General features: G+C 45.9%; 1 protein-coding gene across 1 annotated transcript in view; it reads left to right on the top strand.

Annotated features, from left to right (window-relative positions):
* The window catches only part of SEC14L1 (SEC14 like lipid binding 1), a 39,348-nt gene extending 27,788 nt beyond the window's left edge, over positions 1 to 11,560 (top strand). The window contains exons 8-16 of the mRNA XM_014889158.2: positions 383 to 572; positions 4,179 to 4,267; positions 5,041 to 5,111; positions 6,579 to 6,750; positions 7,054 to 7,188; positions 8,784 to 8,918; positions 9,385 to 9,636; positions 10,623 to 10,801; positions 11,305 to 11,560. Of these exons, the coding sequence (XP_014744644.2) occupies positions 383 to 572; positions 4,179 to 4,267; positions 5,041 to 5,111; positions 6,579 to 6,750; positions 7,054 to 7,188; positions 8,784 to 8,918; positions 9,385 to 9,636; positions 10,623 to 10,801; positions 11,305 to 11,410 (1,329 nt within the window). The 3' untranslated portion in view covers positions 11,411 to 11,560. The remainder of the gene's footprint in view (positions 1 to 382; positions 573 to 4,178; positions 4,268 to 5,040; positions 5,112 to 6,578; positions 6,751 to 7,053; positions 7,189 to 8,783; positions 8,919 to 9,384; positions 9,637 to 10,622; positions 10,802 to 11,304) is intronic.
* Positions 11,561 to 16,883: the final 5,323 nt, after the last annotated feature.

The raw sequence follows: 16,883 nt of genomic DNA on the forward strand, positions 1-16,883 counted from the left end.
GGAGCACTGATAGCAAGGGTGGGGTTTTTCCAGTGCTTTGTGATTTGCATGTGTATCTCAGCTTCCTCTAACTTAACAATAAAGCACAGTCTGTGTTCTGTCCTGATTTATTTAAATTGGACTGGCTTGGTATGGTCATACAGGTGGAAATGATTACATTAGAGTTCATGACATTTTTATATCCCTTATGAAAGTAGCTGCAGTGCCTGACAGGGCTCATGATTTTGTTTAAAACAAAGGGTGATTTTCTTGAGTAACTCCCAGTGTTACAGACCATCCTCTTGCATTAGTGCAGGGCTGCACATTTATCAGCTTCTATCGTTTGGGTTCCTGTTCTTGTTTCAAACCTTGAATACAAAATTAGGTTTAATTTTGTTAATAGATCCCAAAGGATGAACACATTTTAAGATTCCTGCGTGCCCGGGACTTCAACATTGACAAAGCAAGAGAGATCCTTTGCCAGTCCCTGACGTGGCGTAAGCAGCACCAGGTGGATTATATTCTGGACACCTGGAATCCTCCCCAAGTGCTCCAGGATTACTATGCAGGAGGCTGGCATCACCATGACAAAGGTATGATTTCAGTACAAAATATGTATTGAACAACCTTTTTACATTTTGAATCAAAGGTGATAATTGTCCCTCTGTTAACTAGAGGTGGCTGGTTAGAACTTCTCAGTTGTTATGTACTAAAGACACTTAAATTGATAGGATGTTTTGGGTTGAAAGGGAATTGAAAATAATCTTGTTCCATCTCTCTGCCATGGGCAGGGACACCTTCCATTAGACCAGGTTGTTCAGAGCCCTGTCCAGCCTGGCCTTGAACACTTCCAGGGGCATCCACAGCTTCTCTGGGCAGCCTGTTCCAGTGTCTTTGCCAGCCTTAGATGCTGGAAGCAGAGTCCTGGATCAGAGTCTTTCTGACTAATACTGACGTACTTAAACCTGCTTTGCCAGGAGCTTAAAAAAAGTGATTAATTGCACTTCCGTAGTGCTCTGAGATGCCTAGAAGGGTGTTAGGCAAATGCTGAGTGTGCTCTTTCAGTGATTAAAAGGTGTTTGTAAATAAGTATATCTTTGTAATCAATTTATTTCTGATGTTGCATAAATCTGCTGATGGCATAAATGAATATTTATTTGGCATTACAATCAGCTTAACGATGAGAAGTGGAATGTTGTAAAAACATCAAATCGAGCAGGTTTGTTTAAGAAGAGAAGCAGCTTTGGCTGAATTCCCTTTGTACTGTGAGCCACAGGCTGACACAGTCCCCTGTCCCTCTGCTTTATCGTGCTCTGATCTCGTTGCTAATACATACATAGAAATGAAACACGTTGGAATTTGTGGCTTGAGGCAAGCTGGGCTCTTTAGATAAGGAAATGATCTCTTACTGTGAGCGATCTGTGCTCTGATTGAGTCTTTTCCCACCAGGCACCATTGTTTCTGCTCAGCTCTTCCTTTTTCAAGCAGCATATGAAACAGGGCAGGATGCTGTCAGCAGTACGGGCCAGAGCTTGAATGGCTCTTCCCTGCTGCTCTGGGTTTGGCAGACCTCAAACTGAGAAAATGGAAAATGAGAATGTGCTTGTAAAGATTGTAGGGAAAAAGACCTGGTAATAAGTTCTCCCTTTCAGCCTGTTCCTTGTCTGTCCTTTGCAAAGACTTCCTCTGTCAATAGCACACAACTGGGTCCTGCCAGTGAGCAGAAAGGTGCAGAATGTATCAAAGGCTTGTTTAATGTTCTTCTGAGAAGTTCTGCAGTCTTGTGGTGAACTTCATGCCCCCTCCCTTCCCCTGCAGTTTCTTTGATCTCTCTTGCAGCATGCCCACAAGTAAAGCATGGCTTTGTCAATAATGGAAACACCATTTCAGAACTGAGCAGTTCTCTATAATTTAAAACTTTACAGTGGTAGGTTCTTTTTTTAAATCCTCTTTTCTAGCATTGCTCCTTTCCTCCTACATATGCTAAATGTACCAAACTTAGGCTGACTGAATGCTGTGTGGCTTTTAGTGCTACAGCAAAGGCAGCAGTGATAATGAAGCATGTTGTCTAGAATGAACTACCAGTGCTAAAGAAAAGAAGTTATTATTTTGGCTTGCAATTAGCACAGATTTCTATACATCTGAATGGCTTTTATTTTGACAGCAATACTTCAATCTAACGTCTTTTTAAAACCACAAAGCTCTAATGGAATATAAATTGTACAGTGATAACAAAGCACTGTCAGCTGAGACTCTCCTTCATGTGTCATTTGGATGGACCAGGGTTATTGTGCTGTTGGTTTGAGTTTGGAGGCATCTGTGTCTGGGAGGAAGGGGGGGAGAGCTGCTATGAAGCTTAATAGCAGTTTTTGTTTAGTGTTTCAAAAGCTAAACAGTACATTCCAAGATAACCATGTGCTGATGTTAAAATAACGTTTTCTTTTAGTCCACCTGATAAAACATAAAACACTGTAAACTTCCATGGGGGCAGTGTCTTTGCCAAATAAATAACTTGCCTCGCCTCTGCAGTTTTGGTTGTTTGTTGGTTTTATTAATAGTGGTTTTTTTGCAGTTTCTCTCCTTGTGTCCCAAAGTACTTAATTATAATTTGATAACCTCTCTTGCAGCTGTTGGAGGGGAGCGAAGCTGCACAGACAACAAGACTTGAGGGAGATTTTTATGTAGAAAGCTTCCTTTTTTTCTTTTTATATAGTATACTAACATATTCACTTTTATAAGCTGGTGATTATTTAGCCTATGTATTGGAATAGATGAAGCAAAGCTTAACAAGTGCATCACAGCTTTAGGAGATGGTTGGGAGCTGTTTTGTACAATTAAGAGCCAGAAATGCAAACTTTGATTCTCAATTTCAGCCAACACAGTAATTCACCTTAATGCCCGAGTATCCTGCCAGTGTCAGGCTGCCCCAGTGTGCAGGCTGACTGTGCAAAAGCAGGGCTCTAATGCAGAGGGTCCAGCTGGAGTTGAGCTCTGGAGCAGAGTCTGTTCTCACCAGGCTTAACCTGCATGAGCAGGGCTGTGTGCCAGTTCTGCACAGTGACAGAGCTGGAGTGTGGCTCCATCCAGCACACTCTGCAGTGGGCAGGCTCTGGGTTAACACTGGTTTTATTAATTCCCACATGTCAGGATGGCTATTTTTCCAGAAAGGTTGCTGTGAACTCTCCAGAGCACTGTTGCATCACGTGTGATAAAAGCCTTACAGCCTTCCTTGCAGCTCTGCAGTTACAGGGAAAGCTTCAGTTCATTGGTGTAGCTGAGCTGTCCTGGAAGCTAAAAATAGTCTGTGTCATTAATTGTGTATACCTTGTCTGGAGTGAACCGATGTACTCAAAGTCCTTTGAACTTTGCATGAAGGTCAGGGAGCTATTTCTGAATCAGGATATCTCCATTTTGCAGCTCATTTACAGGTAATCTGTTGGCGGGGCTGCACTGAATGATGTTTATGTTGTGTTTATGTTGCCGCCTGCTCTTGATTCTTCCTCTTGCAGGGGAGGTTGAAGTGTTATGTGTAAGAGCCTGACAGAGAGATGGAGACTTCAGAGGGCTCTTAAAATGCTGTTTATTGCATAGACGAGGTTCCAGCAGTTGGGGGTCATGGGTGAGCCCAGAGCTGCTGGCTATAGGCAAGCTGTGTGTCCTGAAGCCCCTTTTTATTCATGTTACAAAGCATTATGTTTCTTTCTGTGCTGTGCATCTTGTTACATAAAAACAAATCAACATCATACACAATACCTTTTACTATCAAAACTGCTAAAATGACCATATTATGTTAGTGACTAGCCAATTATCTGAGTTAGTAGTTACATGTTAAACTTTAAGACTTGTTTTGCAGTGGAAATTTCTTCTAGCTTTAGTAAAAAACATCTTTTTGTCTGCCTGTGCTTTTTTGCTTAGTAGAAAACATGCCTTATTTGAAGAAGACTTAACCTTTTGTTTGAAGGCCACTTAGTCTTTAAACTTTAGTCATAAAACTCCTTCTAACTCAATTAACCTTTGGTTTTCTCAACTATTTCAACAACAGCTAACCCTGAAAACATCTTTTATATATCAAAACTTACTTTCGTATCTATCAAACGTTTCTATGAAACGTTCCTCTTGCCAGCAGTGGTGGTTTGTTTCCACGTGGGTTCGCAGGACAGCGGTCTCAGGTGTCTCTTGCTGTGTTTGTGTCTGTGCAGACGGGCGCCCTCTGTACGTGCTGAGGCTGGGCCAGATGGACACCAAGGGGCTGGTGCGAGCGCTGGGGGAGGAGGCTCTGCTGCGCTATGTGAGTGTTCCTGACTGCACCTTGTCATGGGGGGTCCCCTCTGCCACTGCATCCACGCCCCTGGCACCCTGATGGGCTCTCTGCCCGTCGGGTTTTGGTTGGAATACATCTGAAAGCTGCTGCTAGCTGTTCCTGGTGTGTTCTGATGGAAAGGTGGAGTTCTGGCAGCTGCCGTGGTTATTGATTGGCATTTGCACGGATTCTTCTGCACTTGTGCAGGGCTTCAGACTCGAGTCTCTGCTCTTGTACAGAAGAGAAAACCCCACACTCAGGATTTTGTCAAACCTGTAGTCCAAAAAGAAGAATCATGTATTTTTAAAGAAAGAGTCCTTTTCTGTACTTCTACCTTCTCTATAGGCATCACTCAGACTGTTACTGTGGATCTGCTCAGCTTCCAAGCAGAAAGCTGGCAGAATTCCAGGTGTGCACTAACTTTTTGTGACTCTTAGTAATGACTGGAATAGCCATAGTGACTATTAAGAACAGGAACTGGATTTTATTTTTCTCTCCTAATGGCATTTCCAAGCAAACACTAACTTGTTTGCTTGCCCTAGTTCTGTTCCAAGATTACTTTCTGTGATTTCTAAAAGGGTTTTAATTTCTGAATAATTAAGGATAATTGTAGTGATTTCTAGTTCATTCTTTGGCAGGGGAAAAGTTTATGCTGGTTTGATCTTGTAGTTTTAGTTAGTCTTTGGATATAAACATATTTTCTTTATCCCACTTACTGAGTTTGAGACTGTCTTTTCTAAACCCTACTCTTTCTTGTGCAGGTCCTTTCAATAAATGAAGAAGGGCTGAGGCGATGTGAGGAGAATACAAAAGTGTTTGGCAGGCCAATAAGGTAAAGTGTGCTCTGTGGGAATGAGCTGCTTTCATGGGGTGTGTGGGGGAATGTCAGGCAGTGGAGCAAGCAGAGCTAGGCTGTGTCTCACATGCAGGTACAATCACACTGTTAATTTAGGAAGCCTGAGGGACACACAGCACCTGCCCCAGCAGCCTTGCTCTCATGCTCATAATGGTTCTGTCAGGGCTGTTTCTCCCTTCTACTGCTGGGTATCTGTAGGGCAGTGCAGCCTAACTCCCAGATCTCTTTGGTGGGGGATTTTACAGGCACTGGGCATGATCAGGCCATGATAGTATCATGAGTAACATTTCCAGTAGTTTAAGGTGTGGCTTCCATGTCACTTGTTCATCCATAGTCCATTCCAAGGCTCACTATGCTCAGTTCTGCTTTGCATTCTCCATTTATCATGTGTGGCTACTCAGCTGTTGATCCAAGGTGAGGTCATGAGGCTCCTGTGAAACCTGGGATCTAATTTTCCTGGTTCTGGCAGGACTGCATGTGAAGTTCAGTCAAAAGTGGTTTGCTAGCCCATTTTTAAGTCATTGTAGGGGTCACTTGTAAAAGTGGTAACTGCAAAATGGATTTAAGGGTGTGGGATGAAGGCAGAACCAGCCCTGAAAAGATGCCACGTTTCTTGGACTCTGTCCAGTTTCCGCTCTTTCTTGTAATCTGTAAGGTCCAGGGATGTGGGATGTGCCTGCTTATCCCTTCCCAGTTACAGACCTTGCTGCCTGAGCTCTCTGAGAGAGGTCAAGTCCAAGGGAGGGGTCTTGTGTGTTTAACAGTTGAATGGTGCTGCCTGCTGGATCTTCATTTGCAGCCATAATCTAAAGGGCTGCATATTAAACATTTCAAGTGAAACAAAGAAGGGTTTGGTGTTTTATAGAAGCCCTATGCATAATGTAATGGCTGCTGGCTGGTGCAGCACAGCTGTAAATCTTGAATTCCTGCCCAGGGCGAGACCTGTACTTGGAAAGAAACTGAAACACATGCTGCAGATCAGTGGTTAGTGTTAAGAACATATCTCTTCCTATAGAAAAAGCTTCCTTCCATGAGATCTGACAACAGAATTAGCTTTGATGTGTATTGGCACCACTGTGCTCTGTGTTAGTAGAAAATCTGCACTGTGAATGTTAAATTGCATCAGAGCAGCAGCGTGGCCACTTAATTGATCTCCCAGTAAAAGCAATGGTTTAATGTTTGGGCTGGCTGTTGACAGGATGTTTTTTTGGCTGCATATGAACTGAACTTTTATCTGGAATATAAAATATCTGTGGGGGAGTGTGCAGAGTGATCACTGCACCCTTAAACTCCAGTGTCTACAGGCAGCAAAAAGAAATGAGGTAAAACAGAAGAAACCAAACCATGCAGAGGGTCCCCACATTTCAATGTGTTGGGCACTTGCATAAACAAGGAGAATTTTGATGTTATTGAGATTTTTCTTTTTGTCTCTCTAAAATTCAGCTCTTGGACCTGTCTAGTAGATCTGGAAGGCTTGAACATGAGGCATTTATGGAGACCTGGTGTCAAGGCCTTGCTGAGAATCATCGAGGTGGTTGAAGCTAATTACCCTGAGACCTTGGGTCGTCTACTTATCCTAAGAGCACCTCGAGTATTCCCAGTTCTCTGGACACTGGTATGTGTGTAATCCAAGGTGTTCCTCAGTTTGTAAAGCACTGCAGAGATCAGGCTGTATGTGCAGCAAATGTTGCCATTTGGAAGCATGTCCTTTATATAGGATTCCTGGAGTGGATTGAAAAACACCATCTAATTACACAGCTGATTAATTTGGCTTCTTTGTGCTGTGGACTTTGCATAACCAGGATGGTAACACTCAGTGTGATCAAAACTGATTCCTTCAAAATTGACTTGGAAACAATGTAAATTGACTTGAGAAAAACGTGAGGGCCTGATCTGTTCTGTTTTTCTTTCTTTGTAGGTTAGTCCATTCATTGATGACAACACTAGAAAGAAATTCCTTATTTATGCTGGAAATGACTACCAGGGTCCTGGGGGACTGCTGGATTACATCGATAAAGAAATTATCCCTGATTTCCTCGGTGGAGAGTGCATGGTAAGAATATGAAATATTGCATATAGCAACTTATTTTTGTTTTTTTAAACTGTTACTTTTCCTCTCCTCCTAGCAAATAAGTCTGTAAGCACAGTGATTCCTGGTGTAGTTTGGAGGTGTGGGGGCTGTGGTGTAGGATTCCAGGCTCAGTGCTGTTTTCTGAATCCACTTTAAAAAGACCAGTACAATGCTGCTCTGGGATGAGTATCAAATACCTTCTCAAAACAGCCAAGCACAGCTAAAAGCCATAGTCTGTTCCCTGGAAAGTTCAGGCTAACGTGGTAGCAGAGCTCTGAGCAAGAGCTGTCACTATCAGCTGATCCAGAGTCTGTCACCTAAAAAACTGATCCCATAAGGAGCCCAAGGAACATGTGGCACATCTGCTAAGAGGGCTCAGCAAACAACCCAGACTGCTCACACAGAATGTGCAGCTACCCCCAGCAAACCAGAAGAGTGGTTTTACTGCAGGATACTGTCATTTCTCAGTCCCTTGTCACATGCCTTGATAGCTGTTTCCTGCCTGCATTGTGTCAGTTGGATCTGGCATTTTAACATCTCGCTGATAGTGTAAGGTTTGTTTCTCCTGTAATGCTTTTGACAGCACAGGCTGGGTGTGTTTTCAGCCCCTGTACACTCTCTAGGTTAATTTATGTACCATTCTTGAAAATTCATCTGTGTCAGTTCCAATAGAGTCTCAAATGATAATGAAGTACAGTTCAGTGTGTTGGAGTAGAGCATGTGCTTATCTCCAGTGGGCTGGTTTTTGTTGCAGCAGTAGCTTTCAGTGTTATCTAATTTGGAGCTTAAAGCTGGCAAAATCCATTGCTTAAATAAACAAAAGTGAATGTTACCAGAAAGCAAATTGCTACAACACTTCCTGCCAGTTACAGGCAGTGGCAGTCTCTCTCTTCTTCTTTACTTCTGGGTATTTGAACAAAAATGACTTCTGTGAGATCTTTTCAATTCTCTATTGTAATTCAGTTACCAAACACTTCTACTTCCCCAGACACTTCTGTGGAGCCTGTTGTCGACTTCATTGCTACAGGCTTCCTAAAACAGAAGTTTGCTTAGAGAAGTTGTGTAATCACTTCCAGTACTGAGCTGTCAGACAGCTGTAGCTTCAAAACTGTTGGTTTTCCTGGCTGCAGTGTCCTTTTAACCACTTGGAAACTTTCTGTCTCTCCCCACTATCCGTCTTTAAATTTTCTACCCCTGTTCTTTCAGGTCTCTTTAGCTCTATTTTTCAGACTTAATAACTATTGCCACTTCCCTCAGGATTCTGAAGTGCCTCCCATCTTTTTCCAATGTAAGGTGGTGTAAATGATAATTACAATCTTTGCTCAGTCCTTTCTGGGGTGCTGGCTGTTGGGTGTGTACAAGATCTCTTCCCCTGGTGTGCAGTTCTGCAAACACCTCACCCAGATCATTGTAAAAAGAATTACATATGTATTATGTACAAGCTATAAAATGACTTTCAGACTGTTCCCTTCTCCAGTGTATTGCTGAATGTTTGATTCTGAAGCTGTAAGGCAGAGAACATGATGAGATGGTCACAGGAGATAATTAGAGCATTTTTAATGGTTTTTTGGTTTTAGTGTGAAGTACCAGAGGGTGGGCTGGTTCCCAAGTCCCTCTACCGGACAGCAGAAGAGTTGGAAAATGAAGACATCAAGCTTTGGACTGAAACAATCTACCAGTCTGCAAGTGTCTTCAAAGGAGCTCCACATGAGGTACAGCTCCAGCTGCCCTTTGCTTTCATTTTCATCTCAGCCCTCTGCTCTGAACTTGGTCTCTTGACCTGGGAATACTTTATTGCTTGTTTATTTAGTTCCTGTGCTTCCACCTTCTGGAGCTGGTGCATGGTGATGCTTTAGTAGCTGAAGTTTGTGATTGTTCCTCCTGTTATTGAGAGAGTATCACTGGTTTTCATTCTATTTAAAAATGTATCCTTCTAAGCAAAGCAAGCAAAAGTCTCAGAAGCTGCTTGAAATCTTATGAAAGTCGTGTGTTAGAATAGACACACCATCAGGGGGAAATCTGAATCTACAATGCCTTTTTTTTACTATTAAAAAGCCTTTTTAATAGTAGAAACTAAGCCCAGCAACAAAAAAGCTCTGTTCTTTGTCATTTTTTTCCTGTAGGAGTCTGCCTTTACTGAGCAGACTGCTGTTGTCTAATGTGCCTTTCCTGTCTCAGGTTCTCATCCAGATCGTGGACGCCTCGTCGGTGATCACGTGGGATTTTGACGTGTGCAAGGGTGACATTGTTTTTAACATCTTCCATTCCAAAAGAGCCCCACAGCCTCCCAAAAAGGACTCTCTGGGAGCTCACAGTATTACATCTCCTGGTGGGAACAATGTCCAGTTGATAGACAAAGTCTGGCAGCTGGGCCGTGACTACAGCATGGTGGAGTCTCCCCTGATCTGCAAAGAAGGGGAGAGTGTGCAGGTGAGCCAGCCAGGGCCTCTGTGGGGACAGCTGGAGCCCAAAGTGCCTGTTCTTACTCACAGCACTGACAACTGAGGGGTGACTCAGTGCTGGCCTGGCTGCTTGCTTTTGACCAGCATTTCAGCTGTTCCTGGGTGCTGCAGGGGTAGGGATGGGATTTATGTGGGATCTGCTGGGAGGGGAAATGTCATCAGTCTGCTAGTCACTAGATGGATCAGCAAGGAACATGGGGAGGCCACCTAAAATGCACATCCAGGAAGTAACAAAACATGCTTTGTGCTATAATTCTGAGTTATTTACTCAGCAAATACTCTGTGTTTGAGGAATATCACAGTGCCTGCCCTCAGTAATAAGAGAAGGCTGGAAATCAAGTCTGAACTTCTGTGTGTTTGCCCTCTAATAGGCAGTGTAAGAGCTGCTGATGGCCAAAGCTCCTGAAGGCTTTTTAATGCCATTTACAACCTGTCCTTTAATTTCAAATTGTTATAACATGCAGCATGTTTATAATCACACACTGCCACTGCTGTTTCTGTTGACTTGAAATGAGTCAAACAGCCTCCAAAAAAGCAGCTCCTTAAGTCACCAAGATATAAGTGTTAAACTGGAAATATGGCAGTGACCTCTTGAACTGTGAGGCAGAAACCGTGACTGCTCTTTGCATGGTCTCAGAGGACAGCTGTGAATGAAAATAAATGGAAAATTAATATTGTTTTAAAGCAGAACTTGTCCTTTCAGCATATTAAATCCTAACCCCTTGACACTGTTGAAAAGCTGGAGGAACTGCTGGTGTTCCATCCCAGATTTGATAGGGATGTTGTGTGGGGAGAATCTCCTAGCACTGCCATTTGGCTCAGGAGCTGAAATATTGGCACTGGGCAAAAATCCTGGGCATGTAGGCACTTTTTCTAAGCTTGGAAAAGAAATGTCAAGCCTACAAATCTCTGTTAACCAAGTTAATTTTTGATTTTTGTTGTGTCTGCTTGCAGGGCTCTCATGTGACCAGGTGGCCTGGCTTCTACATTTTACAGTGGAAATTCCACAGCATGCCTGCCTGTGCTACAACCAACCTGCCTCGTGTGGATGATGTGCTGGCATCTCTACAGGTGTCCTCTCACAAATGTAAAGTGATGTACTATACAGAAGTGATAGGATCTGAAGATTTCAGGTATGTCTGGTCAAGGGCAGCCACTGTCAAACCTTTCTGGTGATTTGGATGATCTAGTCAATGTCAACTTCAATACAAGTAAATTTTGAGGGCCTTAAAAAGTTGCACTGAGGGCAACTAATGTATAAAAGGAGTTAATGAATTGTCTCGTGTTAATATCACTGATCACTTGGCTCTGCCTTGAGAGCTTCTTGGGCTTGGCAGGTTGTCCTGTAGAAGGGAGTGCAATTCAAATTCCAGTTGTTGAATTTCATTTTCTGCCAGTGGATAAACTTGACTGAAATGAAATCTGTCTCTTTGAACAGCATTTGGTTTTTGAAAGGGGTGCAGTGTCCTCATTACTTTATATGATGAGACAGAAAAGCTTTTGAGTATCTGTACCAAAGCAGTTACTTGCATTTTATTTCGTGTGCAAACAAATACAGTATAGATACACAGCAGAAACCAAAATCTTTGTGTGTTCTGAAGCTTAAAACTGCTTGCTTTGGGTTTTTTTTCTGCAGGGGATCTATGACCAGCCTTGAATCAAGCCACAGTGGATTCTCCCAGCTCAGTGCTGCCACCACCTCCTCTAGCCAGTCCCATTCCAGCTCCATGATTTCCAGGTAGTGCCACAGCAGCTGAAAAGCAAATGGATGTGATGGCTGGACCCTCGCCCATGGCAGCTGACTGCAATACAGCATATTCAACTGGCAATTGTGCAAAAAACCCCACCCCAAAAAGCCTTTTATAGATAGTAAAGTAGCTGTTTGAATTTTACACTTAGTGGTTTTGGTCTTTGTTAGATCCAACAGCTTGTCTCTTAACTTTAACCCTTTTTCCTAACTCAGCCATAAATATTTTTGCAAGTGTGCTTGCACAAATCCTAACTCTGAACACAAGGGCTCTTACTGAAAAGGAAAAACAACCAGTGCATCAGTTAAGAATGATTTTTCTTTTTTTTTAAACTGTGTAGATGTTAAAAAGCAAAAAAGAAAAACCCTACCAAAAAATGCTCCATAGTGCATTAGAGATCAACTGCAAGTCTCCTGTCAGGACATTTCTTGCCATCCTGAGAAATCCCCTGTGATCTTCCAGTGCTGCAAACTGTTCTCCTGATGCCACTAATGATGTCCGAGACAAAGGACAGCAGTTGCTGGATACTTGACTTTGTGAGTCCATTTTTTTCAAAGCATGCCCACAGAGCTGTGGCCAGGCTGTAACACTGAATATACCTTTTGTATGAGCACATTTCTGGGGAATTTTGAGCTCTGGGTCTTGCTGGGTTAAAGCAATTTGTTCTTTCCTTGGATTTGTGCGTGGAGCACTGCAGAGAGAGAGGCAGAGAGCAGGCTCTCCCTCACTGTGTCACACTGGGCTCATCCAGAGCTGCTCTGAGCTTCTGTTCCCAGCTCTCTGCTGGAGCTTCACTCTGCTTCCTTAGTGCATCCCAAGCTAATGGATTTTACTGAGATTCTCTTCTTGTCAGGAATTTATGCAGAGCTTCAGCTTGCTGCTTAAACCAGTCTGAAGGAGGTGTGGCTTCCATCCTTCCTGAGCACTTCTCCCTCCCTGGGGCTTCCTGTCCTTCCCTGTCCCTGGCAGAAATAGAGAACCTCAGTTCTGGTCAGCCTTCGTGTGGGCTGGGAGCACAGGGACCTTTTATACAGGAGAAGATATTCCAAGGATTTTCTCCACCATTTTCACTACTGCCACTGCCAGAGGTGATCTGACATTTGGGATTCTGTCCCTGTTTGCCAGGCCCAAGCTGGACCCTTGCTGAGCTCTGTTCAGGTGTTCTTCCTTCTCGAGCCCTCTCTCTGTGCACAGCAAAAGGCTCCAAAGACTCAACTGTCAGACAAATACAGACCATACCTGACAGGGAGCAGAGAAGATTTTGGTCTGAAATGCAGCAGGATTTGCAGTTAGACCCTTCTTGGTCTTTCCTTACCCTTGGTAGAGCTAAAATGTCCATGCAGGCACAAGAGCTTCTGTGCTGGCTGCAGTCCCTGCTAGGAAGTGGGACAGGGTCTGGCTTGGCTAAGTGGTGGAGGAGCTCACAAAGGTGTTGCACTTGGAAAGCAGAACTCACTAGAGATTCTGGATCCCTTGCCTGAGGAAAGCTGGTTCTGAACTCAGGGTGAGGCTTTTTTATGCCTGCAGAGCTCTGGAGAGGCAGGTGACAGACCCCTGAGAGCAGCTCTGCTGCAGCTCCATCCTGGCTGTGGCACGTGGCAGAGCTGACAGGTATTTCACCAACAGAGGTGCTCAGACACCAGCCTCCTTAAACTGAACCAAACTGCTTTGTTCTGGAGCTCTTTTGGGACTCAGAGGCTGAAGATGGAGGTTAGGCTGTTACTTAGGCTGTCAGAATGAACAGGTCACTGCTTTGGTGTCACACAGCTCCCACCAGTGTCTGCACAGCAGCCTGCCCAGGCTGTGGCTCCAGGGCTGCTCCCAGGAGCTCTGCCCGAATTGCTGACACCAGGAACCAGGATTCCCAGCACAGGGAGTGCAGCTGGAGCTCAGTGAGGTTCACTTGCTGACACTCAAGGCGTTTCTTCCCATTCACCAGGCTGTAAGGGCTGAAGATGGTCCCTTTCTTTCTCTCTCTCAGATGACAATTTTGCTGATAACTGTAAGAAACTGCTCCATTCAACACTCCACATCTGTCCAGGTGTCTGGCTTTGTAGACCGTTTTGGGTTGCAGTCCCTTTTCAGGTCTGAGGATACATATTTTTCACTTGAGCTGGCTCAAAAGTGGCACTTCGGGTTTTTCCTGCTGTTGATCTTAACACATCTTTTAGAGCTCAAAGCACATGACAGCACAAACAGCCAGGGAGATAAAATTCCAGAAAAACAATAGTTAATCTTCCTGTAAGCAAAGTGCTGTGGCAATATGACTTGATCACTGCAGTCTAACTAATTAATTTCCCATACCCTGGTCTTTCTTTGTGTGATATTGCTCTTCCTTTTCTCAGCCCGTGACTCTTCTGTTGGCACCTTTCCTGTTATCAGTGTCCTTCACTTCCCTGTCCCTCCTCATGAACTGCATATCAAATTCTGTAAATGTTTTGTATACATAATACCTCATTCTTGGTATTAAAATACAGATAGTCTTTAAAAGATTTTTTTATTGTTATCAATAAATGTGAACTGTTTGGAAAAAAAAAAAAGAGGGCAGTCTCTTTATTTCATTCATCTGCTGCAAAGCTTCCAGGTTGTTTTATGTGCTAGATTCAGGTCTGTCAGTGCTGGGTGAGGGAGGGGCTCCTTGGCTGCTCCCACCCCTCAGGCAGGAGACCAAGTCACACTCAGGAAATTATGTTTTTTAATTAGTAGAAGTAGACTAAGCTTCAGCTATTTTAAAAACAGGAGCTAATAAACATCAAACTGTGGGTTTTCTAACAGCTGGAGCAGAGGCTACAACGTGTTTGTGGTTGGTCTTTCAAATTTGATCCAAGCTGTGAAGTTTCTCTGAAGGAGAATCTTCAACCGTGGTTGTGAGGTCTGTCAGCATGACCAGATGGTTGCCTGACCTACTTCAAGCTTTAACATGTGGTCAGTACTTCTGTGCCAGCACACAACAAGGGACCAGCTCTCTGCTGCTCTGGACCTTGCTGAGTGCAGCAGTCCTTGAGAAGGTGTCGTGCAAGGAGGTGGCTTTGCTGGGCCGTGCCTGGAGATGTGGGGGAGCTGCCTTTGTGGCCAGTGCCACCCCTGAAATGGCAATTAAATGAACCTGAGCCTCAGCCCCTGCTTGAGCTGGGCAGGTGCTAACAGTGCAGGCCAGGGCTGCATCAAACAGCTCCTCTGGGAGAGGTGTCAGTCTGAAGTGTGTGCTTTGGGCTTGGTTTGTTTGATTTTTTTGGGATTTTTCTGGTTGTTTTTTTGTTTGTTTTGGTTTTTTTATTATTATTTTTTGGTTTTTGTGGATTTTTACGAGACAAGGCAAAATTCCTGGAAGAAATTTCACCTGTTTTTTTTTTTTTTCCCCACCAGCATCCCCTGCCTCCCCACAAAGCTGAGGGCTCCCTGTTCTCCAGGTGTCTCCATTTACACCCTTGCCTTGCCAGCGAGCCTGTAAATCCCCGGGGAAGGATCCTGAGCTGCCATTCCCGAGTGTGTGCCCTGGAGCAGGAGCTGGCCCGGCTCTCTGCCCTGCTCGATGTGCAGGCACGTTAAAATGGTGATGGAAAGAGGAATTCTGTGACCTGGGAGCCCCCGGGCAGTGCAGGGTGACAGCTCAGGGTCACACGGAGCTGTCCCCTCCGTGCTGGCTGTGCCAGCCCCATCCTGCATCCCCAGTGCCCTCCCCCAGCCCCGGGGCAGGTGCGGGGCCGGCTCAGCATCCCAGGAGCTGCTTCCCAGGGCAGGGCTGCTCAGTGCTGCCGGCAGAGACAAATCCTCGGGGGAAGTGTTTTGGCTGCCTTGCCAGTCATCAGCAGCCAGCTCTATTATTCAGGCACTAAAAAAACCATTTTGCCATCTCCTGGGCTTTTTTGGAAGGGTAGGAAGGCATTGATTTTATTTCGCTAACTCATGCTGGTGTAAGAGTTTGGATGCTGGGAAATAAAAGGTTGGGATTTTGCAACTCGTTTTATTCCCTTCCCTAGGACCACTGCTGAACTCCTCCCACTTTGTGCCATCAGCCTTGGTCCCTGTGGTCCCTTGGCAGCCACAGGCCAGGGGGAGCAGGGAAGGGACCCCAGATTTGGGGCTCTTTCCCCTGTGCACAGCAGGGGAACCAGGGGCTGAGACAGACAGAGCTGGGTGTCCCCCCAACCCTCCTCCTGGCCTAACAAAGCCACAAGTAAATAAATGAATCTCAAGCTTTTCTTGGTGCTGATGGAGCCTTCCCTCGTGCCCTGGGGTGACCTTAGTGGGGCAGTTCTCTCAGGATGGGCAGCCTGAGGGGAGTCCTGGATCCCTCAGGTGGGGCTGGGGATTTGCTGTGACCCCAGCACTGCCCCACACCTGGGGACTGTGCTTTGACTTCGTGTTTGCAGAGGAAAGGGGAAAGGAAAGAGAGAAAGGAGAAGGGAGAGAAAAAGAGAAAGAAAAAATAAAAAGGAGTTAATGTCACAAACCCTGCAACAAAACGGTGCAGGGCAGCCCCAGCCCCTGGTTTGCACATTCCCAGTTCTCTTAATGGCATTTTGTGCAGGAAACATCCAGCTGGGGGTGCAGGGGGGCCCTGTGTGACCCCCCCCAGTCTGGGCTGTGCTGGGGCAGATCCACAGCCCAGCCCAGGATCGGGGTCTGGATCCACTGTGTGGGGTCAGTGCCTCACCCAGGTGTCACCCCAGAGCCCAGTGTCCCCTGCTGACCCCTCAGACCCCACTGGGGGTTCCCAGCCCTGGGGTGGACAGGGTGAGGCCAGGGCTGAGCTGGTCCAGGGGGCTCCCGGCTCTGCAGGCAGCCCCTGTGCCCCCAAATCACCGTGTGTCACCTCTGGTGCCGTGGGCCACCCACGGGGGACATCGGGCACAAACCCACCCACCCCAGCCTGGCGGGTAGGGCTGGGAGAGACCCCCGAGGGGGACTCCGGGGCCGTGCTGGTGCCCCAGGGACAGGGCAGGGACACGGGTGGTGGCACGGCCGGACCCCGCAAAACCCCACTAGATGGTGCCAGCAGCGCGCACACGGCCCCGGGCTGTCCCCGCTGTCCCTCTGCCACCGGGGACACTGTCCCTGCTAAAAGGGAGGGACACTCTCCCTGCTACAATGTCCCTAGTGCCAGGGGCTCGGTGTGGAGCTGGGGCTGGAGCACTGGTCAATACTGGGAGCCACAAGCAGGGCAGGGGACACCGTGTGACACCCTGCCCCCCCAGCCAGGACAGCAGCCACAGTTCATGGAGCAGCCACCACGCCAGGCACAGGGGGTGGCCGGGCTGGGACACCCCCAGACCCCCCAGACCCTCTCCCTGTGCCCTGCACATCCCAAAGGATGCTCCAGTGACCTCCAGGCTCCATCGTGGCTGTGGGTTTGCCCTCCCACTGTTCATTTCCTGAACAGTCACCATCTCCCAGGAGTCCTGAGAAACTTCATCACCACTGCAGAAAACCCTTGAGGATCTGCTGGGAGAAACTCTGTAGAAGT

The sequence above is a fragment of the Sturnus vulgaris genome, chromosome 20 (assembly GCF_052056855.1).
Source record: "Sturnus vulgaris isolate bStuVul1 chromosome 20, bStuVul1.hap1, whole genome shotgun sequence".
In the NCBI taxonomy this organism is placed as follows: Eukaryota; Metazoa; Chordata; class Aves; order Passeriformes; family Sturnidae; genus Sturnus; species Sturnus vulgaris.